The sequence below is a fragment of the Colius striatus genome, chromosome 1 (assembly GCF_028858725.1).
Source record: "Colius striatus isolate bColStr4 chromosome 1, bColStr4.1.hap1, whole genome shotgun sequence".
Taxonomy (NCBI): domain Eukaryota; kingdom Metazoa; phylum Chordata; class Aves; order Coliiformes; family Coliidae; genus Colius; species Colius striatus.
The window spans coordinates 40,745,218-40,773,082 of record NC_084759.1 but is presented as its reverse complement, the minus strand read 5'-3'; the positions used below and the strand labels follow the sequence as shown (position 1 = coordinate 40,773,082).

At 35.2% G+C, this 27,865-nt stretch overlaps 1 protein-coding gene across 6 annotated transcripts in view; it reads left to right on the top strand.

Annotated features, from left to right (window-relative positions):
- Positions 1 to 27,865, top strand: part of DACH1 (dachshund family transcription factor 1) — a 359,570-nt gene that overhangs the window by 237,148 nt on the left and 94,557 nt on the right. For 2 of the 6 annotated variants that reach the window (XM_061995434.1, XM_061995451.1), the window contains exons 4-7: positions 8,471 to 8,614; positions 9,157 to 9,329; positions 21,817 to 21,952; positions 24,188 to 24,325. In XM_061995434.1, the coding sequence (XP_061851418.1) occupies positions 8,471 to 8,614; positions 9,157 to 9,329; positions 21,817 to 21,952; positions 24,188 to 24,325 (591 nt within the window). The remainder of the gene's footprint in view (positions 1 to 8,470; positions 8,615 to 9,156; positions 9,330 to 21,816; positions 21,953 to 24,187; positions 24,326 to 27,865) is intronic. The other 4 variants (XM_061995471.1, XM_061995480.1, XM_061995442.1 and 1 more) reach the window with 3 other exon arrangements.

Here is a 27,865-nt window from a genome sequence, read left to right as displayed (position 1 = left end):
AACAGCAGAACTACAAATGCCAGAACCATAATCATGGAATCATAGAATGGTAGGATTGGAAGGGACCTTTAGAGATCATCTAGTCAACCTCCCTGCAGAACCACCTAGATCGGGTCGCATAGGAACATGTCCAGGCAGGGCTTGAAGACCTCCAAGGAAGGAGACTCCACAACCCCTCTGGGCAGCCTGTGCCACTGCTCCCTCACCCTCACAGTGAAATAGTTTTTTCTTATGTTTAAGTGGAACTTTTTGTGTTCCAGCTTCATCCCATTACCCCTTGTCCTGTTACTATCTACCATAGAAAAAAGGAATGTCCCAACCTCCTGCCACCCACCCTTTAGGTAATTATAAATGTTAATAAGATCTCCCCTCAGTCTCCTCCAGACTAAACAGCCCCAATTCCCGCAGCCTTTCCTCATATGAAAGATGTTCCAGTCGTCTGATCATCTTGGTGTCCCTGTTCTGGACTCTCTCCAGAAGTTCTCTGTCCCTCTTGAGCTGAGGAGCCCAGAACTGGACACGGGACTCCAGATGAGGCCTCACCAGGGCAAAGTAGAGCCTACTATGTTAATGGGAAAATTATAAAAAGTTTCAATTATCAGGCCATATTGCTCATAGCCTATTTGAGAGCATAAGCATGATTATATAACTAGAAAATAACAAGGCAAGACTTTTTGAGAGGGGAAAAAACCCCAACCTTATGTAGAGCTAAATACAAAGTGTTCTAGAGAAGTCTTGGGAAAAGTTTTCTTACATCATAATACTTGCTTACTTGATCACTTTGTTATCTCAAAATAGTAATACTTTTTTAAGAGTATCAATAATATGAGTCAGATACTGTTTGCATATAGCAAAAATCTTTTTGCTTTTCATGATATAGCAGTGGCATACAGATCTTACAAAAGTACCTTGATCTGCAGATGTCTGTCCTTTATACAGTCTCACAACACTCATATATAGCAGGTTAACCATACAGCTGATTTTAGGTGACTGAATTGTAAAAAAATGGAATCACAAATTTATAGTAATTCAAAATTTAAAGCAGCAGGATTTGAACAGTTTTATTAAGAGTTTTCCTCACTGTCAGGATGCTAAGATTACCAATTTTTAACACACTTACACATATTTTCCAGTGGATAGAAATAACCTAGATAGTGAATAGTCTGCTTTGGAAAGAATGAGCCAACACAGCTGATACTGATGCTTTGTTTGGCAATTGTTGCTGAGATACAAATTGTTTCAACAAACACAGAAGATAACAGCAAGATTAGGGGGCTGAAAGAAGATCAGTAGTACACAAAAATAACTTAAAAAAAAAGTAGTGGTCTTGAGTTGTTGGTAGAAACTCAGGAGGCTCTCTTTTGTGTTTTTGCTATATGCTATTGCTTGTGTATGTATTAGAACCTGAACCTATATTAGAATCATAACTGAGCTAGGGCTGGAATTCACTTATGTAAAGACAAGCTTGAAGTCTTCTCTAGGATGCCAAAAAACATTCAGGTTTTCCACATGAAAGGAAGTGGAACACCTGAGAACCTGGTGGGTATCCTAATTTTACTCTCTAAAATCCACCTATAATCAAGAAAGGTTTGGCTTAGTTGCTAGGACATAGTTGTTTATCTTAGATACCTTCAAGCATCCTGCCCAGATCTGCATCTCCAGATAGACATAGAGTCACTTGCATGTGCAAGAGTCTCCTGCCTTGTTATACTCACCAACCCTATAAGACATGTCTCAAATTATAGCATCTCAGGTGGTATCTGGGAGGAGGATCACTGAAGTCCCAGAAACCAGCAAGATTCAGCTGACCAAAGACAGGTCTGTTTCCCACAGAGTGCACTCAGCATTTCTTCAGAGCCTGTTGGCTAGATCTCTGTTGACTAGCACAGGTACTGAACTGGTCTGCTCACATGGTAGGACAGAGCGAAAATGGAAAAGGAGTAAGCAAATCAGAGATGTGGTTGTAAAACCAAACCTGGTACATTGAGATCAGGGTTTGTTTGTGAGGCTGATATTGTGCAGTCTAGTTTTCTGCTTCATTTTCTTTTTCTTGGCTGCATTACCTCCCATTCCAGAATTGTTTTCATTTATTATTACCATCCTTAACTACCTAATTGTGCTACTAATGAATAAAAATAATCCAGGCATCAGGCTTTTACAGACCCACTTCAGTGTACAAATAATGGTTTGTTATGTAAGCACTGATTATGGGAGAAGGTAACTCACATTACGGAAAATATGTGCTGAAATGTTGGTGATGGGGAAAACACTGCATTCTACAGTCTGCATTTTGAATGATATAAATGTATTGTCATTTTTGTTCCATGGGATTTTCACGATAAGTAGGTGGGAGACAATCTGAGCCCAGTTTTTAGGCACGTGTACTTAGATTTGGAGCTTGTATTTCAATTGTTTAAGTGCTTGTATCAGTACTGTTGCACATGAAATACGTAGTTGGCTACCAAATTGCCTATTCAAGTGCACATGTATGGAGTTTGAGCACTCAACATTAAGCATTTGCATTTCAAAATTGGATCCCTTGTGCGTGAAAGCCTTGAAAATGCTACTCTATGGTCAGCCTAGTGCAGCATCAATTGAAATGCAGTTTGAATGCAATGTAGGGCTTCCAATTGCTGCTTCAGAAAGTGTTATGCTGAATCTGGAACACTTTGCATAATTTAATTAATTATGCCACTAAAAACTGATTTTCTCTCAATTTAAAGCAAACAGCTTTTATGAGGGTGAACTGCAGCACCCAGGGATATCAGGTGTCCAAGCTTTTAATCCTATTACAAAGACTTGACAACCACTGATGGAAACTGGAAAAACATAAGCCTCCAGCAGGGCAACAAGTGAAGAGGAAGAAGGCAACAGATTTTTAATACTCTTTGAAAGCACTGTACGCATTAAATCAAAATCAAATGTAGAAAGTGACAGAACTGGTAGCTTGCACTTTGTTGTGCAGACAGTGAATAGTGTCTAAGGAATAACACTTATTTCGCTTTGACATTAATGAAAATAACTGTTTCCTCTAAGAGGAAAATTGTTCCCCTTAACTAACGTAAGAAAAACACAGCAAATGGCCAAGACTATTTGTATCTGTGTCTGGCCACTTAAAGTGTTCAAGAGTGCAACAGTAGTTTGAAAGTGATTTCTAATGTTATGGATTGGATTCTGTCTATGAATCATTTTCCGTGTAAACAAATCTTGTCAGACAGTGCCAGGCCACAAGTATTAAAGAATCTGTCACTGACTAAATACTAGCCGTAATATTTTGCTTTCCGATGCTTGTCTTCCCTCTTCCAAATTATTATTGGGTTTGATATTGTTGTAAAACAATAGGCACTGTAATTTTTAGGTAGAAGGGGATACTGATTTAAAAAACCCTCTAATTTCTGAGACACATAAGCAATGTCATAATTGGCAATCTATGACTGACGGTGCAAAATTCTGTAACCAAGTTAGGAAAGGTCAAAGTAGAATTGACTCCATCTCCATCTTGAAAATTAGCATGTAACATGAAATTAACTGTGCTGTATATGAGCTTGCTGATAGAGAAAACATCTTATTACTGAGAATTCACCAGCCCTATAAAATGCAAACATCTTCGTTGCTTATAAGAAATATTCATTCAATTACTAATATATATTTAGGAACATGGATTCATAGATTCATATATATGTATATGACACAGCATACATCTGCCTCAAACAGGGAATAGGGTCTTTGCACAGGAATTAGCAGGGCTCTGTGAAAGGGCTTTAAATTGTATTTGAAGGGGATAAAACCAAACTCACTAGAAATGAGCCTGGGAGTGGCACACCAATGTTTGAGGGATGCATGTTTAGAGTGGCCTTTGATCTGCCATATAAGTGGAGGTAGGGGGTGGAGATCCATGCGTCAGCAAATACACAAGGGTGATTGATGTCTTGGAAACCTTGGAAGAGCCTGAGAATGGTCACATAGGAATCAAAGCCTATCCCCCCCAAAAAATATGGTGGGATTAACAGCCCAGTTGAAGTGCATCTACAGCAGTTCACACAGCATGGGCAACAAGGAGGAGAAGATGGAAGCTAGTATTCACTTGGAAAACTATGATATAGTTGTCATCATGATGGGATGTCTCACTCAACTGGAGTGCTACAATGAATGTCCATAAACTCTTCAGAAGGAATAGGCAATGAACGAGATGTGATGGGGTAGCCCTGTATATTAGGGGGTATCTTGATGGTCTATGGCTAAGAGTCAGAGGGAAGGCCAACAAGGCAGATGTCATGGTGCAAGTCTGTCATAGAGCAGCCAACTAGGATGAAGAGGCAAATGAAATATTATATAAGCTCCTGTGAGAGTTCTCACAATTGCTGTCATTTGTTCTCGTGGGGGACTTCAACTTACTAGATGTCTTCTGGAAATAAAATAGATTACAGCAGAAACAGTCTAGGAGGTTCCTGGAATGTGTAGTAGATAACTTTCTGACATGGTGAGGGAGACAATTAAGGAAAGTGCCCCCATGTGCAAAAAGATGAGCCAACGGTGAAGAAGACCAGCGTAACTGAACAGAGAGCTTTTGCTGGAACTTAGAAAAAATAAGGAGAGTTTATGACCTTTGGAAAAAGGGTCACAATACTCAAGATGTTGTGAGGTTATGCAGGGAGAAAATTAGAAGGGCCAAAGCCCACCTAGAACTTAATCTGACTGCAGCCATAAAAGACAATAACCGGCTAAATGGGGACGTCTTAGGTGACTGGAGGTTAGCAAATGTGATGCCCATCTACAAGTTAGTCACTACAGGTTAAGTCACTATCCCTGAAGGTGTTTAAAAGAGGTGTTACGTGACACTTAGGAACATGGTTTAGTTGTTGACTTGGCTGTATTACATATAAATGTGATATTAATTTCAATATAAAATATAAATTACATATTAATGCCAATCATAAGGTTGGACTTGGTGATCTTAAAGGTCTTTTCCAACCTAAACAATTTTATGGGTGTATTCTGTGTTTCTGTATAGATGTCATCATGTTTTGATGGGGAAGTACAAAACATTAAGTGTGAAGGATTTATGAAGTGGTAAGTTTGTTATGAATAGTATAAAATTAAGTGTAACTTAGAGAATTTTGCTCCAAGTGGGAAATACATTTTACAAACATATCTTTTTCTATAGCTGTTTTTTTATAAAGAACACAAAATAAATGTCCAAAAAAGAGTTTTCAGTGGATGGTGCAGGCAGTATAAAAAACCCAAGACATTCCAGCTCAGATTCATCTTACTTAAGCTATCTAAGTCTAAGCCATTTTAAAAGCTTCTTCTGCAGTTACTGTACAGATGAAGACATAGCCGGAGGCCATTCATTCCATTTGTCTCTTGCAGTCTTTCCTTTTTCATTTTATTTGGGCATTACTTGATCACCAGACAGTGCTGACTTCGTCTGAATTGCAATGCAATCACACTTGTGCTAAACTAGCCCATCTATTGGGCCTCTGTTGCCTTCATCTTAGCCACAGCAGGACAGATAGTACCACATTCTGTACGAAACTAGAGCAAGATGGACAAGCAGTATGTGCTCCCCTGCAAGATCTGCCAGAGCAAAGTTGTTTCTTAAACTTTTGTTAACAGATGTAAAAATAAAGATCAGGCTTGTTTCTGCTTAGGATATGACATTCTGTGGTCAGACATTGTGGGTGGAAAGCTGCTGTGTAGAAATGGGCCTTGGGGTGTTGATTGACAGCCAGCTGAATATTATCAAGTAGTGTCCCCAGGTGACCAAGAAGGCCAATGGCATCCTGACTTATATCAGAAATAGTATGACCAGCAGGACCAGGGAAATTATTGTCCCCCTGTACCCAGCACTCATGAGACCACACCTCAAATACTGTGTCCAGTTTTGGATCTCTCACTACAAGAAAGACTGAGGTGCAGGAACATGTCCAGAGATGGGCAACAAAGCTGGTGAAGGGTCTGGAGAACAAGTCTGATGAGGAGTGTCTGAGGGAAATGGGGTTGTTTAGTCTGGAGAAGAGGAGGCTGAGCAGAGACATGATACCTGAAAGGAGATTTTAGCAAGGTGTATGTTGGCCTCTTCTCCAAAGTAAAAAGCAATTGGACAAGTGGAAATGTCTCTAAGTTGTACCAGGGGAGGTTTAGATTGGATATTAGGAAAAACTTCACTGAAATGGTTCTTAAACACTGGCACAGGGTGTCCAGGGAAATGGCTTGAGTCATAATCCCTGGAGACACTTAAAAGCTTTCTAGATAAAGTGTTTTGGCATATGGTTTAGTGATGCTCATAGCAGTGTGAGGTTAACAATTGAACTTGATGATCTTCAAGGCTTTTTCCAAGCTGCATGATTCTATGATTCTGCGATATTCAGTGTTTGGGGTTTTTTGTTGTTTTGGTGATTTTTTGATTTTTTTTTTAAATGAAGCCCTAAGTACCATAAAAACAGCTTTATTGTTTTATGGACACATGCTTTAAGATGGAATGAATAACCATGTGGAACTACCCATCTTTCCTTATCGACACCTACATTTTGTCTAAAAGTAAATAACTCATTTTTTTGTGTTTAACTCTTATTTCCAGAGTAATTTTTTTAATGAAAAAATTCTCACAATAAGTGAAATGTGTATAATGTGTATGTTACACTGCCAAAAGGAGAAAATTAGAAGAATATTAGAAGGAAAAAAAAAAATCCAGATAAGGTTTAGCTCCTTCAGTTACATATGTATTTGAAAGTAGTTTCATCGTTTTTGAGAGTATCTGATTTTTCACTCTTTAGAGGTGATGAGATTCCAATCATGTATTAACCAGCTCAACTATGTACACTGCATAAAGGTTGTGACAATTTCTTGTAAAATAATAAAAGTATCTCACATAATTGATTCTTTTCATTGTTTCATAAAATTGCTTTGTTTGATTGCGGGAGAGTTTGGACTGAATTTTCATTACCTACTTCTGAACAATTTACACTGGGATTGAGACAGTATTGAGCTAATGAGTTAGAATTTATATTAAGCCTTAACTATCTTCATGAAGTAACTAGGGAAAGAAATCATGGCAATAATGGAGTATTTTTCATTATAAACTATGTTGTACAGCTTTTACAATCAGGTTTTTAATAGATCTAGAGAAATTAAATTGGAATTCTACCAACTTTTGTCGTCCCATGAAAATGATGTTAAAGATGTCAAGACTCATGTGCTTATCTCATTTCTACTGAAGTAAAGAGGAAGTGATATCAGTCCTGTTGTTTTTCAGGCCATGTTGTTCATTAGATGTATATATAGGAAAACCTTCAGAAATATGCACTTAACTGTAATCCCTAATGCTAAATAGAAATTGAATATAGATTAAATAGATCTTGACTAATGTGATCCTAAATTCCTTATCACAAGAAATTCCCGTGAAAATAGCCAAAACTTTCAACATCAGGAGGGTGAAATTGTGCCTATGTGAAAAAGGAAGCAATCATGTATTGCTGATGCGTATATTAATACTGCTGAGAATGCATGCATATATACATATTTATTAATATATTCAAAGATTGTTTATTGATTGTATATGGTAAATAAACTCATACAATGACTGTATAGATTACTTTGTATACATAAACATACATACACTTCATCTCAGTGCTATACCTAAATATGCACCATTAATAATATGTGTTGTCAGATTGGAAGATGTAAAACTTTTCACTGTATATAACTGTTCTAATTAATCACGTTATTTGAATATTTAGTATTTTTCTTTAACTGTATCCTTCTGTTTAATTTCATGAGTAGTTTTTGTGAGGAGCTTTCAAAAAGTGGAAAAGGATATTTCTCAATATGAATCATTGCTCGTCTCAGCACTTCTTTGTCTACATTCTTCCTTGTTTTTAGTCCATTCCACTACCAGAAGACTGCAGGAACTGAAAAATAATCCCTTACATTTAAATTAATATGAAATAAAAATTGAATAGACAAAGTAAAATTGTCAGTCAAGCACATATACATGCATATTGCTGCCCTCAATAAATAAAATTTTTAGTTACTTCCATCTTCACATATTTAAGGACTAGTATGATTGTAGTGTAAATTTTAATTGACATAACAGGTAACATGCTCTTTTTTAGACTTTCTGCTGGCAAAGATACTTACTTGCATGTAAATCAAATGCTGTTCATAGTTTTACCTGATAAGAATGTCATAAGTATATGTAAAATATACATCAACCACAAACTTCATGTGAATGAACACAAGTATACTTTTAGATTTTTCTTTTAACTTTGAACTTTAAAGAAGTTATTCTTATATATCCTTTTCAGATGGTTTTAAAAAATCCCCACAAAGTCCTTCCCCCAAACCACATCTTTTAAAAAAAAAATTTAAAAAATGGCCACCTACAAATAAGGTTAGATTGCTGGCCTTGCTTGACATTGAAAATTTGGAATCTTCCTTCATCCCAGTAATATATATTCATTCCCCACAGGCAGCAGTGATGGTTCTTGGCATAAAGAAAAACTTCAATCTCCCCCCACCCAAGGATCTCAGGCCCCCAACTTGCCTGGACAGCATAATGTTCCAGTTAGCCATCCTCTCAAACCTCTTCAACAGAATCACCTTCTGCCAAATGGTACGGGTTGACATCTTTCAGCACTAACATCAGCAGTTTTCCAATTCCTGTCTTTATTTTGTGTTTATATAAATAGGCTATGAAACATCAAAAATATGAAAAATATTGAAATACTTCCTTTAAAGGATTAAGCAGGGGAAGCGGAGACAAATAAAGAACAAATACATATGCAATAAACTGATACTTAAAACAACTGCTAACCTGTGCATCAGTGACATAATAATGTATTGCTAAAGGTACCTTACAGCAGATATTAAAAAAGACAACAGCCATTGCTTCGTGATGTTATCATACATTATCCTGATATGAACAAACTCAGAGTTCTAATAGCCTCTCCCTGTGGCTAGAAATCCTCTATGGTTGCAAGAGATTTACCCATGCGTATCCTGGAAGAGAACTGACACATAGCTGGTCTGTCCTGCTGTGTGAACCATCTCGTCACCCATCATTTGAATATTGTCCACCAGAAGAAAAAAAAAAAACAAAACAAAACGTTTCATAAATATCCATAAACCTGTTTCCCTTGTTTTTTCCCCCACCAGGATTGGAACTTCCTTTTATGATGATGCCTCACCCATTAATTCCCGTGAGCCTACCTCCAGCGTCTGTCACGATGGCAATGAGCCAGATGAATCACCTTAGTACCATCGCCAACATGGCAGCAGCAGCACAAGTGCAGAGTCCTCCATCCAGAGTTGAGACATCTGTTATTAAGGTAACTATACATTAAAAAAAGGCCAAATACAGAATCTAGCAGTCTGACAATTGTCATAAATATTGTAAAGATGAGTAGGTGTCAAATGTTATAAGGTAAATCAAGCCAATGTATACAAAAAAACCCAACTGTTGTAGTTCTGGGAAAACAGTAGGCTACTGATGGCCAATGGTATCTTCTCAGTTGTCCTCCCCCTCTCTAAGAGTTAAAACAGTGCCCAAGTTAAAGCATTTACATATAGAGTACATAGCTTTCTTATTTCTCATATTTCATAGTCTGTAATCTAATGGCAACAGTCTCCGAGTTATCGAGGAAGAAATTACCCCATTATTAAATTGGAAGAGACTATTCTTCCAACATTTAAATCTAAGCATTTGAAACAAAATGCTACAAATCATCTGAAGATGGTTGAAATGTTTGATACTTTACCTCTGCAGAACCTAAATTGCCAAATCCCATAGCAGAATAGAATGAAGGTGGAGAGAAAAGACACAGTAATCTGCAGGCCACAAGTACAGTGTTGTAGAGATGTCTCAAAAATATCTGGTATCTGAAATTGTCTGCCCATTTTAAGTTTTGTTTGCTGCCTGAGGTTATAGAAGTATTTAGAAGAGACATAGAGAGACAAGGAGTCTTTTCTCCTGACCTTTTTTTATTTCAAGTGCATTTTGCAGATTTACAGTGTGTACACACAAATGCACTAATTTCTACATCACTACTAGATATTTACAATCTGATTTGACATTTATTCTGATATTGTCATAGTTTTGATCCAACTGGGATCAAAGAACCATGAGCAACTGCTCACTCGCTCACCTTTGATGACATGAGGAGTTAAGGCTTTGATTTGAGAAGAATTTTTTCTTTAGGTGCTATGTCAGCAAGGCAAGATTCCACCCTAATGGCCATCTTGCCTGTATCTTAGGAATATAAACACTGCACTGCTAACGAACTGTTCAATTACATGTTGTTTTCATCACCTTTGTTTTTTTTTTTTTGTTTTCTCTTACTCATTATTTAGTAAGAGTTACATGATAATAAAGTTCTCTGGTGTGTACATGATGCTCTATTTAATTCTAAATGTATTTTCTTAATTGGAATAGTGACCACCAGTATTACTGAGCTATCTAAAAAAAATAAAGTTTGGGACAGAGCACATGCTAAATGACACATGGCAAGTATGAATTACTATGGTAACAAAACTTTCACTCTTTTTCCTAGAGTTTTCCCTTCTTTTCTTTGCTATGAGCTATTTGATATGATATATAAAAGTACAAAATTTGACCTTCACAGGCATTGGTAACCTTCTGTTTCTAAGCTTTGACAAGCTGATTTATAGCTTGTAAAGTTGATTTACAAGCTAGTTTTAGCTATTAAAGTTGCGTAAGTTACTGTGGCCTACATTTGAATGTCTATGGCAGCATACCCCAATGTGACCCCTGATCTGTATGTCCTTTTACCAAAACCAGGTACACTTAAGATTTGACATAGCTCCTAGGCTGTGTAAAAAACTTTCCTTTTGTGGAGAGCAGGTCCTGGTGCGTTCACAGATCTCACTCCATTATGGGAACGCTGCTGGACCTAGGAAGCACTTGACTGAGAAATACTTCTGGCTCTTCTGATCTAAATCTGTCTAGTGTTTTTAAAAGTATAGAACTTTGAAAGGGAGACTGTCATTATGTGACTATGTTTATTTTAACCATAGGCAGTGCCATACCAGAAAATGTTCCTTATCTCAGAGTTCCTTAACTTCTTAACTCCACAATTTCACTGTTGTAGCTCATCTAGCTGAAAAGATAGTTTTATTATAATCTGGGTGAAGATTTTCAAAGTAACTGGCAATTCTCCATTTGAAATATTTTAGCAGTCGTTTGTAACTGGAAAATCAGGGGCTTTTGTTCAAAGTCCTTCTTATTTAAGCATTTATTTTTACTTAAGTATTTGTTTGTATTAATAATCTACAGTATTTATCTCTGTCATTCTGAAAATTCAACTATGTTGTATTCACGCTAATGAAATCATCATAGCTGCCAACTTTTACCCAGCTCCTGGCATGCCATCTTGTTCAAGTTATTTAACAAACCAGGTTTCATGTTCCCATCTGGTTTGCACATAACTACGAATTAGAAAGATGTGGATTTACAATTAAAGTGTTTTTAAATGGCCAGATTAACTTAAGTTCTATTTAGAAAAGTGTTCTGACTCAAGGGTAAAATGCACATTTTTAAAAGTTTTCATGGTTAAGAGTTTTGGGACATTTAGGTACAACCTGATGGAGACACTACCTAAGTGCTGCCCTGACTTCTTTAGTCAAGGCCTGTGACATGTTGCTCACAATACATTTGTACTACAGGTAAATACATAAAAACAAGTGTTAATCTGCCATCCAAAACTCACTTCCAAATATAAGATATTGCCACATAGTTATTTCAATAATACTGTAAGGGCAAATGAACTTACTCTTGCAGGACTTTCTACACTTTCCTTCAGCCTGTTTGTGGTCCAACATATGTTTAGATTTATATCTTCTGTTTTTATCTATGGCAGATGAATATGGTCATATGGATAGAGGTAGCACAGCCAAATAATTATGCTCTTTTTTTTTTTTTTAATACTGGACAGGATTGAAACATAAACCACAGCAACATAAAAGCATAAGCTCATTGTTAAGGGTTTTTTCTTCCCATGAGCATTGACATGCTGTCACTGGCAATTTACGTGTTGTTCACTACATGTAGTCAGAGAGTGTGATTTTAGTGTACATTGAATTATATGCACTGAGTAATTGAGCAGGGAACACTCTAATCAGCATGCTTTTTGAACCTTGCACTGGCAATGTAAAGTTTATCAATAATAATTTATACTCTAATCAAAATAAATAACTCAGAGAATACATGTAAGTGAAAAGTTCCAGCCTCCTTTTTCTTTATTTTTACGGAATGGATAAAAACTACAGTTGTTTTCTTTTAGAAAACTTTGTTATTAGAATAATGTCCTCTTTTTTTACTGCTACCTTTTTAGGCTTTTTGATTTTCTTTTCATTATCTTCTGGGTCACTTTTTTAATCCCAGTTTACTTGAATATTTCTTCTTAGTGGCAATGTTTGCACAAGTTTCTTTCATATATTTGAATCATTCATCTTGGGTTCATAGTTGTAACTGGAAATGACAAGGTAGATTTGAAATTAGAGTACAAGATGTTTATAAGTTTACAGTCTACTTGAAAGTTTGAAGACTTGTAAGGAATTTCTGTTTTGAAATGTAACCATATAAAATTAAGTACAAAGAACAAAATTAAGTCATTAGAAAGTCTGAGTCTTCAGATTATAAGCAATCTGGTTCATTGGATGGAAGAACTGCCTTTGTGAACACTGCCACAGTAGATGACTTGGTGACCTTTCCTTCCAATTCACAGAGTTCACAGTGCTGCTGTCTTTAAACTCGCAAAGCTTCAAATGCCTTTCTATTACTGGGCAATATTTCATTTTTTCATGATAAGAAGTGGGAATAAAGCTAACCTAACATTTTATCCTACTGTGTTCAGGAGATGAGACAAAGACAAAATTATAAGAAAAGCCTTACAAAGCAACACCTTAGATTTGGCAGTGAACTTTCAGCTCTAAAATCTTTAGAATTGTATTTCAGAAGAGTGTTGTGCCCGTTCAAACATGAGACAAACATTAGATATATTTTAGTAATGGAATGTTTAGATATATGAATTAAATGAATAAGAGGAGAGCAACAACAAGCAGGGACAGCAGATTGTGACAGCAATGAATTGCAGTGAGTGTGACAGCTGTGACCAGGGGATGCTTTAGACATGAGGTGGCTTTCATCACTTGCCCATGGTTTCAAAGGCTCAGCTTGTTAACAGTTTCGCTACATCATTTTTTTTCACTCAGCAGAAAGGTATACAAAAATACAAAGGACATACCCATATTAATAGAAACAGAAAATCCACAATATAAAAGTTAAAACAGAGAAGCATGCCAGAAGCAAAAGTTGCACTTTATTCATACAGTGTCACTAATACTTACAGAAAGAATTGAAGAATAAAGCAGAAGAAATTAATACCTCCAGCTGAAAAAGTGACCAGTGACACAGAAGTTTTCCACTGCATATTAAGTACGAGACTAAAATTTATTAATTCTCTAAATATAACCCAGCACTGATTATGTTATACTTTTTTATAATTTGTTTAGATAGATAGATAGGTAGATCTTCCTGTTATCCAGTAGCAGAAATTTACTATTAATTTATTTAACCAAGGTAGCTTCTGACAGATTTTTTAAAAAAACAACCTCAGTTTATAGGCCTGTTCTGAAATGAAATTTTAATTTAATGTTCATTCATGTCTTCATTATTCTTTGACAATTTGTGTGTATTCCTGCTGATAAAATTTAATGTTCCTACATTTTTTGCCAAAAAGTCCAAAAAATAGCCAAAGAGAAGAAATATGACACTGCCATACAGAAATGATAGAACAGAGTACATTTAAAGGTCCCTTGTCAGAATGTTGGTGAGCAAGTTCAGAGAGTGGAAATGCAAGGAAACGAACTCTAAGAGGAAACTGAGGAGGTTCATGATGGAGGTGGGCAGAAAAGGAACTGTAAAACCTCTATAAGTAAGAAGACTGTAAGTCTTCTGTAACTGATACGAGAGCATCCTTGAGTTTAGTGCAGACTTCTAATATCAAAATATACTGACAGTTGTAAGATATCTCAGTGTCAAAGAGTTTTTACTAATGATTTATTTTTCAGTTATATAAACGATGATTTTTGTATAGGATTAGATAAAGAATTGGCCAGTACACTGTCCTATAGAGACAGAGGGCAAAAGTACCTTGAAAGTACGAATTTTCCTGTACTATAAACTTCAGAACAGTGCCAGAATTCTCAATGTATCAGATGTCTTCATGTGCATTGAGTAAAATTACATCCAAAACCTACATGAAAGGACCATCACTGAAGTCAAAAGGTATAAGATTAACATTAGGAAATAGAATACCTCTACAACCCTAATGTAATGTGCAATCTTAATTTCATCATCAGATATTGTTGTTTTTCTGTGGGACCCTTACCTCATTCAGTGAATGATTAGTTACTCCATATTTGAATTTTTGTCTGGACCAGTCTTATTTAACTTACATTATCTGTCTCCTGTGCTGAATGCAGAAATTTTTTACAGATATCTCTGTGCCTTATAGGAAAAGTATTATGCAAACAGTGGAAATTACATATTTGCCCCATTCCTATGAAGTAGCATATGCTGTAGTCATTTTACAGAAGCAGCATGAGAATGAAATCAGTTATATCCCAAATTTGAAGTATATTAGAAACCAAATTAATGTTTTATGTACGTAACAGGGAAAATCTCAAGGTTATTTTTTTGTGTGTTCATGATAATATAATGATGCACACTTCTGTTTCTTCCTTGAACATAAGGAGGTCTTAGGTCTAAGTGTAGCTGAACTCTTTAATTATGGCTTAATCATCTTTATGGTAGAGGTCACTGTGTCCCACCTCATTAATTAGTTCTATCTATATGATTAAAATTATTTATTTTAAATGTTAATACCATTTTTAAATAATGAGCTTAGAGGATGGTAATTGTATCTCTGATAGGTTGTAACTCAGAATCATATCTTTTTAAAAGATGTTGTGGGATCCTAATATTTGTTTTTACATGTGTGTTCCTGAAGTGCAAATCACTAATAGCAGCCATGTGAATTAATTTATTCCACATGAAATAGATATCTACAGATAACACATGACACAGAGAAGATAGTACTAAGTTTTCTGTTTGGTATTTGCATATTCATGTGTGTAACAGGGAACTATGTATGTGGTGTAAGATTAATTTGATGCAAAGTGTCCATGAGACCAGGTACAAGGGATGGAATTCCCTTTGTTGTCTTCTGGGACATAATTCATTAGACCTAGTTTAGAGAGCAACTTAAGAGTGTATAGGGTTGTACTTTGGAAGCGTAGATGTATGGCTAAAAAATAAACCTAAGATGACTAGCTCAGATGTAGACATCTGTAGTATAGAAAACAGCATTTTGTCAGATGAATTCTTGGATGGATTGATTTTGAGAGGTGAATTCCTAGTGGTATACTTAAGCTTGAATAGTTGCTTTTCAAGTAAGACTAGATTTTCAGTAGCAGAGAGCAAGGAAAAGAAAAAAACTTGAAAAATCTGTCCAACTTGCCAGGAAGAAATCACTAATTAAATTTCAAGAGTTTTCCACATGTCTGTATGTTTGCTTGAGGGATAGGGGATATTGTATAGCTTAGAAGGATATTTTGATTGTTAAAGAAAATATTAATTTAGAAGAAAAAATGTAATGTATTTCAGTTAAAAAGATATATGAAAAAAAGCAGGTCCAAAATAGTTTTACAAGATATTTTTATTAGAATATGTAAAATACAGGATGTGTACTATGAGACTCACAGTGGCACTTGCAGGAGTGATCCTGCTTCATCATGATTCCAAGCTGTCAAAAGCTTGGATGCCACTTGGATGTTTCACCAGTACAGCTAGGCTCTTTCTTGGTGTTGATGGGCATATATGTTTGTTTATTTAGGTTTTGATTGCTTATTTTTAACCTTTAATACCTAAATCCTGTGAAACTTACTGGTAAAGGATTATTTTGGAGTTTCTTGTTGGAACTTTCTGTCAGTGGACTGCTGGTGATATTCCCAATAATCCTGTAGTAAACAGGACAATAAAAAAATCAAGGAAATCCATAGTCTTTGTCTGTTGATCTCTTCCTATATTTTAATCTGTCAGTTATCAATATTCTTGCGATGGGAACAACAAAGTAAAATCAATGAAAAATTGCTGAGATAAAAGTAAAATGGAAATCAAATTGACTTAAATTGGTCTAAATGAGAAACAAATTCAAGATATTTACAGAGAAAAAAGTTTTATGTAAATATCATTATGATTTTTATAAGAAATAGATCCACTATTTAAAATAACAGTGCATTAACAACAACACAAAACGTTTGAACTCCAGAATTTTGATTGGAATTAGAAGAGCATCTGTAAGAAGAAGGTGAGAAAGATGACATGAATCAGTGGGAAGTTAGCAAGATCTTTAGCAAGCTAATGATGGTATACAAATAAGGAAATAGAAATCAAAATTTATAGCATTCAGTCAGTTTGAAAACACACATTTTATAATAGTGATGAAGAAAGATAGGAAATATCATTAGTCCATCATCTTATAATCCTTAGGACTTCATGTTAATTTGGATTCTTCATGGCATTTTAGACTAAAGCTAAAGAAAAAATGAAACTGTAAACACAAAATATCCTTTTTGCAGGGAATTAAAAAGATAGCCAAGTAACTAATTTCTTTCACTCATTCAACTAATACAATGTCAAATAAGTTTGACATTTTAAAAGAAAGCCATTCCTGAAATACTTCTCACACAGATTCAGAATAGTTCTGTGGGGAACTGAAGAATCAGAAGTGTTTGTTTTGGTCATTGTGAAAAAGATTGTCATAATTTTACCACAAAAAGACTCCTGGGAAGCCAGGTGTCTTCCCAGAAAGGTTGGAATGTTGTAAACTGATCCTGATAAAAAGCTTTTTATTTTTTTTTTTAATTACTGGTGTGTGAAACAGTCACTGTCATATATCCTTTTCCCAGTATGAAGTTACCTAAACTGACAAATAGTATGACGGTAAAGTAAGTTATTTTATCCTCCATACTTCAGTGACTTAAAGCATAAACATCTTTAAAGAAGTTTGTTCAACACTGAAGAGCATAAAGAGAGCTGAATAGTTTTAAAAGTGATATACCTCTATATCTGTACTTAGATGCAGGTCTGTAGCTCAGTCAATGACTAAAATGAAAGGGTGACTAAGCCAAATTGAGTCTTACAGAGAAGCAAACTAGAATAAAGGAAAGCTGAGACAGAAAATACATGTAGGAGAGAAATATGCAGGAGGTGAAGGCTGTGCATGCAAAACTACTTGGTTATTGGAAGTAGAGTTATTCAAACTTGGTGAGAAAGATTCTGGAATTTTGTCACTAAGAAACAGGAATGGTAAAGAATGAAGAAGGTTCTGGAAAGACTGAGGTGGTGAGAACCTCAGAGATATAATATCCTTGTCTGACTTTTTAGGAGCAGAAGGATTAATCCTATACATTATCTAAAACTACTTTTGGGACCTGGTAAGAAGAAAAATACATACATGATACAGAGAAAAAAATATTTATGATCTTTTGGATACCATTACTGATATATTATATATCTCTTAGTAGGAAGTTACCTGAACTTTTGGAATGTGATCTTTCAGTATGATCTTTGGATCTATGCAAAGAGATCTTTGAAAAATGTAGAAAAGTGATAAATACATCAAGACACTTCTGTTCTACTTGGAGAAACCAAGACAATGTTATGTTGTGAATGATACGTGGTATTCTGGAACAAAAATTGGAGTGGCTTCTAATTATAGAGACAACTTCAAGCTCATAAGTCAGAAAATCTGACTGTTTCTTTTATTTGTTCTTTACAAGAGGAAAAATCATGCCAAATGTCACAGAAACAATTCTGTTATTTATCAAATGGACCTGATATTTAGGGTGTTGTAACTTGTCAATGAACTAAGAGTGCAGGAATGGGCATTGCAGCTCTCTAAAGCACAAGTTACATATATGGTAGGAGCATTTTTGGAGGCATCAAATGTCAGATTCTTGTATACTTAGGATTCATAATTTGGATCAGACTTTAAAGACCAGAAAGTAAAGAATGCTTCATATTTGGTTTGTAGGAGTGTATTGTGCTTAGTATAGCCTCTGGTCCCAGTACCTAATTGAGAGTCTTACCAATTTTGAGAAGGTGGTAAACCATATGTTAGATTGCTACATATGCCCTACATTGTTCACACAACTTTTTACCTGTAAGTACCTGTAGAAAAAAAGAGAGATACAAAAAAATAGAGAAAAAAGATAGCTAGTGAAGATTGTGTTTTCTAGGGAATATTGTCAGTAAGGTCTTGGGAGCTATTCGGCTCTATAGCCAGTTAAGTGCAAGGGTAGTTTTTTTTTTCATATCCTGCTGTAACTCCAAAAGGCAGCAAATGCTTTATAGAACCTCTCTGTCAGCCTGGTGTGGATATCTCAAAACACTTCAGTGATTCAAATGTCTCAAATGCGTGCAACTGAATTGAGGCTACTGGGGCTGCTGAGGCTGTTTAGTCTAGAGAAGAGATGACTGAGAAGGGATTTCATTAATATTTACAAGTATATAAATGATGGGTGTCAGGAGATTGGGACATCTCTTTTTTTTTTTTTTTTCATTGTATCTAGCAACAGGACAAGGGGAAGTGGGATGAAACTGGAACACAAAAAGTTCCATCTAAACATAAGAAAAAACTATTTCCCTATGAGGATGAGGGAGCAGTGGAACAGGCTGAGGCTGCCCAGGGAGGTTGTGGAGTTTCCTTCTTTCGATGTCTTCAAAACTCACCTGAACGTGTTCCTGTGCAACCTGATCTAAATGGACCTTGTTCTGCAGCAAGGTTGGACTAGATGATCTCTAAAGGTCCCTTCCAACCCCTGCCATTCTATTATTCTATGAGTTGTAGGTATCTGGTTTTGGAGGAGGCTTCACTGACTTTATTGTTTATATCCCAATTGACTCAAATGAGGAACAACTTTCAAGATAGGCCCCTACATGCAGATATCTCTGAAGTTTCATCTCTAGCTCATGAGTCAGAACTGTGTTTAGACGCTTAGATTCAGATGTGTTCAAACTGAACCCTGCATAGTTTCGTCTTCATACTTAATTTTAGCAAAGCAATTACTCTGATTTAATGTATGTATTTATTTCTTTATTGGGAGCCAACAAGCCTAATTACAATACAAGCCAATAGTAGATAATCTAAGATACCTTTAATTAAGTGGAATTAAGTTTTTCCTGGGAGCAGATAAGTTTTAGGAAAAAATAACTGGACAGTGCATTTTTCTGCCAGGATCATAACACAGTAATTTCAATTTCTTTGCTGCCTTACGAAGTTACACAAAGTGACATTTTTCTGAAGTTGCAAATAGCCCTGATCATCTGAGCTATTTACTGAGCATATCCTTACACGTTTCGTTTTTTGAAAAATTTTAAAGTTGAGTCTAACTGAAAAATTACTATTTTATCACAGACAAAATCCATCTTTTCTGCAAAGAATCTCTAGTAAGAAAGACAGTTTATATTGGTATTCTAGTACCATTAGTTTATCACCATGATTTTTCAGAGCTAGAGTATTTCAGTTACTAGCATTTCCATTTATTAATGCAACTACTTTTGTTAAAGATAAAAAATTATTTGACTATATTATTGATTGTGGAATTGTAAAGAAAGGATATAAGAAATGAGTTATTAAATTAATTTCTTTTCTATTTCTACATCTTTCAATCCCATGTTTTGATGGGGTTAAAGGGTATTTTACAAAAGGACTGATAAAGCCAGTACATATAGTTTTCTCATAGAGTTTTTCTGCTATGTCATATTATAAGTGAATAAAACTCATTATGTTTTGTTTGTACAGTAATTATATTTCGTTGTCCTGTGCATTCTTTTTCACTCTATCCATCTCATAATACGTGCTGTAAAAGCACACAGAAATAAATAGGATAAACAAATTAAGCTGTTTAAATAAATTAATTTACTCTGCAGCTCTGTATTCAGATCTTATGTGCTCACTGGATTTCATTTTAATGAAACCCTTCTAAGAACAATACATTGATGCCAAACAGTGAAATTATATATTAAATGAATGATTAAATAAACCATGTTTCAATTTATACCAAATCTGTACCCTGTGTATGCTTAAATCCTCCTAAATCTAAAGAAATAAATCTTCTACATTCTCAAAACATCTGCATTATAATCCTCTTCTCGAATACCCAGTGCATGGATGTATAAACACAATCAAAGTCATAATAAGCCTAGAGCTATGATGCAGTTTAACTATCCTCATCAATGTTTTTGACCTTAAAACTCAAGACTATTAAAAGTGAAATACACTTCAATATCTTGAAACATTGCTCTGAAAGGTCTTCTCCCACTCTGTCAATAGGCCTGTTGATTCTCTTTGTGATCAGAAGCTTAAGTTTAGAAAATACTTACTATGAGACTTGGAACAAATCTATTGATCATCATGTTGCTGAAATTCCTAGGAATGCATTTAAAGAAGTAAATATTCACCTAGCTACTGTGGATGAAAAATACTGACTGCTGCAAAAGCAATTTCCTGTGTGAGGAATGCGATGTTCTTTTTAGGAAGAATTTTAGGCATTTGCAGCAGCATTTTTTCACGTGTTGCTAAACACATACTAATTGTATTCATTACTGAAAGCTTTTAGTGAGTTGAATGTATACAGTTATTTGTTGGTTTTGGTTTGGTTTGTTTTGTTTGTTTTCATTAGGATACAGGATTTCAATTACAAAAGGGAAAAACACCAACAACCAAAATAACCCTAGTTTAACATTTTCTGTCCTTCCCTCATAGGAACTATTTATTTTTATCACTATTCGACCAAACCAACCTAACTCACACGTATTTTATCAGTGACATTAGAGTCTTGGGAGCTATTAGCAATAAAAAGGAAACTGCAGGGAAAGAATTTTCTAGAAAGGACTACTCTGCACTCAGTTCCCTTTGTTTATTGTTGCTTCTGTCAAAGTTCTATGTAAATATCAGATATATCTATCTATCTGCTAAATACTGACAGTTCTCGTATAGCAGTTCAAACCATCAGAGTGCTCATGTTATAGTTTTCAATATCAAGGAACATCTTGAGGTTTCATCATAGCTCCTCTTGGCTACCATGCCAGTCTTTCCCCTGGACAGAAAACCATGAATGGGTGTCTGTCCCCATTTTGAAGTAGTTATATGGCCACATATTTTCCCAGTATAAACATGGTATAAACAGGCATTAAGACTTTCATCAGCCATGTTACTAGTATAAGATCAGTAGGGAGATATTATTTTATGAACCATAGTAGTTCCATACAATATCATTATTCAAGAAGACCCTTTGAAAGTTAAATATGGAGTGAAATTCAACGTGAGCTAAACCAACATTATCTGCTTTTAATTTATTTACAACAGTCTATTGTTTCTCATCCTGTAAGTCTAAAATCTGTAAGCCAAAATGTGTATTTCCAATACAGCAGCATGCTGATAGAATTGAGGAAAAAAATTACCCCAAAGCAAAGCAAAAACCTTATTTTGTAAATAGTCCAGAAGACAGTCTAAAAGCCTGACAGGGTGAGCAGCACTCACATTGCAAGCTAAAATGTAAGGTCAAATTACCAAGTTTCCTTTGAGAATACCCTGCAAATTCTGGAAACCTCAACAGAGGACAGAATAGATTGTAATTTAGGAGGGAGATGCAGTTTAGGGAAGTCATGTTTGACAATGGAGTTTTAGTTTAACATCACCTTTTTTTGCAATTATTTTCTGTGGGATCTAGGAACGTGTTCCAGACAGCCCTTCTCCTGCTCCTTCTCTTGAAGAGGGCCGAAGACCTGGCAGCCATCCATCCTCGCATCGAAGCAGCAGTGTGTCCAGCTCTCCTGCACGGACCGAGAGCTCTTCAGACAGAATCCGTAGGTCACATTCTTCTCCTTGTCACCTCTTTAAATTAGGTGCAGCTGGTTTTTCTAATCAAAATGCCCTCATCTTAAATATATCTCATATGTGTCATGTTCTAAAGTTCAGCTGCAATAACTATCTCCCAACATTATTTTCCTCAGTTTACAGTATCATAATATCTGATGTTACATTAACAGGTACTGATATAAACTGCCATCATGTCATGTTAAACATAAGGATATGAGCTATGAAATACAGAACTGCAGCTGGGAAGCAATTTGCTGGATTAGTTTTAAAACTGAACATATAGTGTAAACATTTTTTTAAAGATATTGAGTTTTATTTAATCTGGCTACTCTGGTTTGATTTCTAAATTAAATCTGACTTCATAAGCAACATTTTACATGGTGGCATTTTTTGATAAAGAGAACAATTAGGTTAAATCGATTGAAAAATAGACATACTTTATATTTTTTTTAGATATAAACATTGAGAATAGTGAAAGTATGATACAGAGAGTGCTGTCACCTCGTAGCTCGCAAGGGGTGGAGTGACATTAAATGGTAGTGTCTCAGAGTGATACCGTTTTTATCAAGACTTCGTGTACAGGACATGAATTACATAACAAAGACCCTGAATTCTATGATATTCCAGAGTAGCAGTCTGGAAATGAAGGTTTTAAACACTTACTTTTAAAATGGACGTTTACTTAAATTCGTATTATATCAATCCCTTCTTTTTATTAGTGTCCCACTGCAAGTTTTTGTGCTTTTAGACATCTTTCCATAGTGGAATTTGTCAGTATGTGAAACCAGAGGATTTGTCAAACAATTTGTCTATATCTATATGAAATACAAAGTCATGTTGATTAGATGCAGCATATGTCTTTGAGACTGCTTCCTTTCAGGCTCTCTGCATACTTAGGAAGATGACTCTTCATTGACATTCAAATGAGAGATCTTTCAATACTATATGATGAAAAATAACTTAACAAAGAAAAGAAATGAGGCCTGACCATGACAAGCTGAAAATTCTGTTTTCTTATCACTTGGATGATTCAGAGTGCAGATTATCTGGCATCCCATATACTGTGACCTGTCCATTTCCCCAGGCTCAGCTCAAGAGCCTTTCATTATCTTTTCTTCCCTGTCCAGTTGTGGAGAAGTAATAGAGCAGCTTTGATGGACAAGTAAAGTTCTGAAAAAAACCTCTCAGAATTCTAGATTTTTAATTTAAAAAAAATTAACGTAATAGTATAATTTCTTACACTCATTGACGAACTTTTCCATTGCTCTCTACATTAAAAAAAAGAGATACTTAACTGGTTTTAATAAGGAGTGACACTTCTTTTTTGAAAACAAATGATAGTATTCAACTTACCTACCAGAAGAAAGGAGTGTGACCTTTGCACATTGTTTTTTTCTAATGTCAACGTAACAGAATTCCTTCAATACCAGATCACTTTAGTAACTTATTTATACACTTATTTATTTATAAAAGAACTATTTTCTCTCCTATCTGATTTGTTAACATCATACCCGATTCTTAAGTACATCTACTTTTGTAGTGCCAGCAAGAGTAAGATGACTGCTATAGAAATATGGGTGACACATAAACAAATGCTTTACTGAAAATGGCATAAGCCTCTTGCAAATGCAGTTTTTCAGAATAAAAGTGTAGGGATATAAACTACCTTGTATGGGTTTCTGAGGTGCATTTGAGATTCATGATGATCTTGAGAACTGTTGGAAGCTGCTTTTCAAGCTATCTGGTGAGCAAATAATCAACTCAACTGTTGCACAGTATATTTTGGAAACCAATGTTTATCAGTTGGAAGGCCACAGTGCTTCATTTAAGGAAGGTAGGGACTGCCTATTGGTAATGCTGATATACAAGAATACAACTAACTGAAAAATATAATAGATCAATAAGTATCTTGTGTAAAACTTTCTGTGCCTTTCTGGTTTGTTTTATTTTGCATTTCAGTTCTTGTTAAATAAATGAGAAATTGTTAGCAAATATTCAACTTCCTCCAAAGATACTGAATCTCTTCTTTTTAAAATGAGTTGTTTTAAACCAGAAGTAATAGGGATAAACTCTCCTGCTGTGTGGATACAGATAACACTAATTAAGCAACTTTGTGATTGTTAACATTACTGTATAATTAAGAGGAAGACTATATAAAATAATTACAAAAGTGTATTGTTAATCTGATGGCTGATTTTCTTCCTGCCTGCACTTGTGTCTAGCAGCTGTCCATCAGAATGGGCTATCTATGAACCAAATGCTGATGGGTTTGTCACCTAATGTCTTGCCTGGACCAAAGGAGGGTGATCTGGCTGGTCATGACGTGGGACATGAGACAAAAAGAATACACATTGAGAAAGGTAATATGAATTTTATGATTTCACTGTGATACAAGTATCAACTCAATAATCAAATAGTGTTATAATTGTGAGGTTTATTTTTTTAATTGTGATTTTCATTTTTTTTTGTTTCCCAAATTAAATTATTCCAGGACTTTCTTGGTTCTTCTACTTTATAGTCCTTGAGATTAATGAATAATATTTATATGAGCGAGGAATTTCATAAATATTACAAAGAAGTGAAAGAGTGAAATATAGATTTACATTAGAATTGTGTCTCTGACCCTTCTACAACACTGTTTAGATATTAAGTTTCTGTCTTCCTCCAGTTGACTTTAATGACCTACTTCCCAAAGGGACTGAGCACCGTGAAAATTAGTCCATGTGTGCAAAAAGGAAAAAGGCTAATACTAAGCCATTAAATCAGGGAATTGCATAAAATGAGGCTGGTACACATTATATAATGGGATTTAAATTTAATTGAGTATATGACCAAAGTGTTTGATCTAGGTAAATAGTCCACATGCACTTATGATGATTATGACACTATTTCATCTCTGTTAAGTTCCGGCTCAGAGTTGTTACAAGGGATTTTAGCGGTGGAATTTTAAAGGGTGCATTTCATGTTCTATTTACTTAATGTATGTGAACTTTAAGTATTATTATGCACTAGAAACCTTTTGGTTAAAGAGAGTTTAGAAATATGACATATCCTTTGGAAAAATATTCTTTAGGCTTATCAGAAAAATAAGTTGTTTGAGGACAATATGAGAAAAAGTAAAAGATTTCATAGCCAGACATTGAGGCAGAGATGGAGAAACTCCTGCATTAATGAAGATTTCTGTATAAAACATTTTGTACTATATTTTAATAACTATAAGGTGAGACTTTCTCAGTCTTGTATTTGAACATTGAGATAGGAAAAAGAATGAAAATCTAGACACTTCTATCCTGGACAGGTGGCATTTTTAATAAGATTACCAGAAAATTTAATGGAAACAGCATTTATTTTATATAAACCATTTAGTTTGGTTCATTGCACACACAACCTGTTTTAGCTTATACTATGCCCTCACTCAGTCCCTGCAAATTGTATCCCTGCTGTGAGGTATGATGTGATCAAATAAGTTTGTTTTGAATTTCCATAAATGATTTTATTTCAGCCTTTGAAGTTACTCATTTGAGTGTGATCAGACTGGTAAATCCTGTAAAGAGAAGTACATATTAAAAATTGCTACCACTTTTGCATATTTAAAGGCTTTTTTCATATTTATACACCAAATATATTTTCCAATCTGTTGCCAGTTCACTTTTTTGCAAGATCTGTTCTCAGTAAAACTGCTGAGAATTCTCTTTTTCTTCAGTCTTTGTTTAGGTCAAGCGTTCTGTTTTTTGTTCTTTTTTTCACCCTCTGTTCCAGCCTACTGAATTAATGGTAAATATTCATGGACTATCTAGATTGATAGGCTATACTAAATTAAAAATTGTTTTCTGTCATGACTACATTTATCATGTCTCTCCTACCAATCTTGTAACTTTAATGCTAATCTAATCTGTATTAAAACAAGTGATTTAACTTATAGATACTTGAGATAGTAATTATCTACTTCTGTCACTGTGAGCTTGCAGTCAGATTTCCGAACTGTTGCTTACCATTATAAATCAGAATGAAATCATATTTAAATATACAAACAAAAATATGTAGATTGTGATATTCTTATTATTGAAACTCAATCACCTTCGTCATCTGAATCAAAAGAAGAAGAGGGAAACAGAAGTTCTGAATAAGTATAATGAAATATTTAAATGTTATTTTCTGCCAAGCCACTTTTATTCACAGAAATCTTATCAACTACAAATAAAATGGCTTTTAATTGAACCTGAGAGAAGCTGGGAAATACTGCCTGGTAAAGATGGACCTGTCTTTTCTCTTTTTGTCTCTACTTCCATTTAAAAAAAATGAAAAGACTAAAAATTTCCTCAGTGATCAGGGATTAGGGAAAATCAACAGAGAATATAAAGGTGGTACAAAGTTATCACAGAGGCAACTGATCAACATACCAAATTATGAAAAGAGTTAGCATGTCTCAGAGGGGTGAATCATTTGTCTGACCTCATCTGTGAGGTGGATACAGGAGAGAAAATACCAGTTATCTGTTCTAAACATAAAAGAAAGGAGTTAATTTACCCAGTCCATGTAGCATAGTGTAATACATGTTGAAACAGTTTATTGGCACTTAAAAATGTAATAACATTTCGAGAGTATTCAATCTTTTGGACATTATATGCATTTCTATTCAAAATTTGGCCAGCATTGTTATTAGTGGCAAAAAATCATTTATTTTACTGGGTTGTTTAAACTACCAGTGCAGTTTTGTTTGGAGTTATTTGCCTTTAGACTGTCTTCAAAATCTGATCTCAAGTTCTAGTGTGTGTAGTGAGAGTTACCTACCTTCTGTTGGAGTCACATTGTCATTACTCCACCAAGAATCAGATCAGGGTCTATGGATCTGATTTGCTGCCTAGTAAAACTGGAAAGTTTGTATCAGGCTCTGGGTCAGTATTTGCTTCAGGAAAACAGAAGGAGTTTCTCTTCTCAAAGAACAAGTGTAAACCATGGGTGTTGGGAATATTTTCTAGCTGCTGACTCCAGATGTACAACTCGACCTTGTCCTAGCTTCCTGTTCTGGCATATCTGAAGTTTCATCCGCTCCCTGGTTTTCATAACTCTTGTGGCCCAGTCAGGTTCCTAGTCTGGACTAGGGAAGACTGCAGGAGACACTGCAAAGCACTTCTGCCCTACATGCATAACTCAAGATGTCAGTATATGTATAACCAGAGATGTGAATTACACTAGATTTCCAGGATTTCTTCCTTATTAGAGGATAGCAGATTTTGGTGTTTTATTGAAAACAGACTGTAGAACTGCAAATGATCCTGGGAAGAATGAGGTAAGTTCAAGTACACCATGTTAGTTCAAGTACTTGACAGCCATTATCTAAACCAAGTATCTTATTTTGTAACCTGTAATTATGGACTATTTGATATTGCACATTTGGTTTTATTAGGTCAGATTTCACAAGAAGGACTTATGTGAAGAATGAGAGTCATGTTAGAAAAGATCCATTCAGATTTTTTATGTTAAAATCAAGGCTCTAAATCTTTTCAGATAAAGTTTCTATGACTGAAAGAGTTTCCTCAATTTTGTCAAGGCATATTTTATCACTTATCCTGCTCAGCTGTTATCTGAGATACAGCAGATCCCCCAGCCTGAAATTCTGAGAAGTGTATTTCTGAGGTCTTTTAAGAGCCTTTTAAGGGCTGGCTTCTCATTCAGCTCTTCAGTAATGCCTGTTAAATATGAGAGTAGCGTAGGGCGGAGGAATGAGTGGAGAAGCTAAGGAACAGACTGCTGAATCCTGATCCTTTTCCTGTTTGTTCATCTGAGGTATTTCAAAAAAAGAATTGAAAATAATCAATGGCTCGAAAGTTAAACACACATTTATCACAAATACAAATCCTATTTCCTTGCTTGCAGAAGAGAGACTTGCACTTCTGACA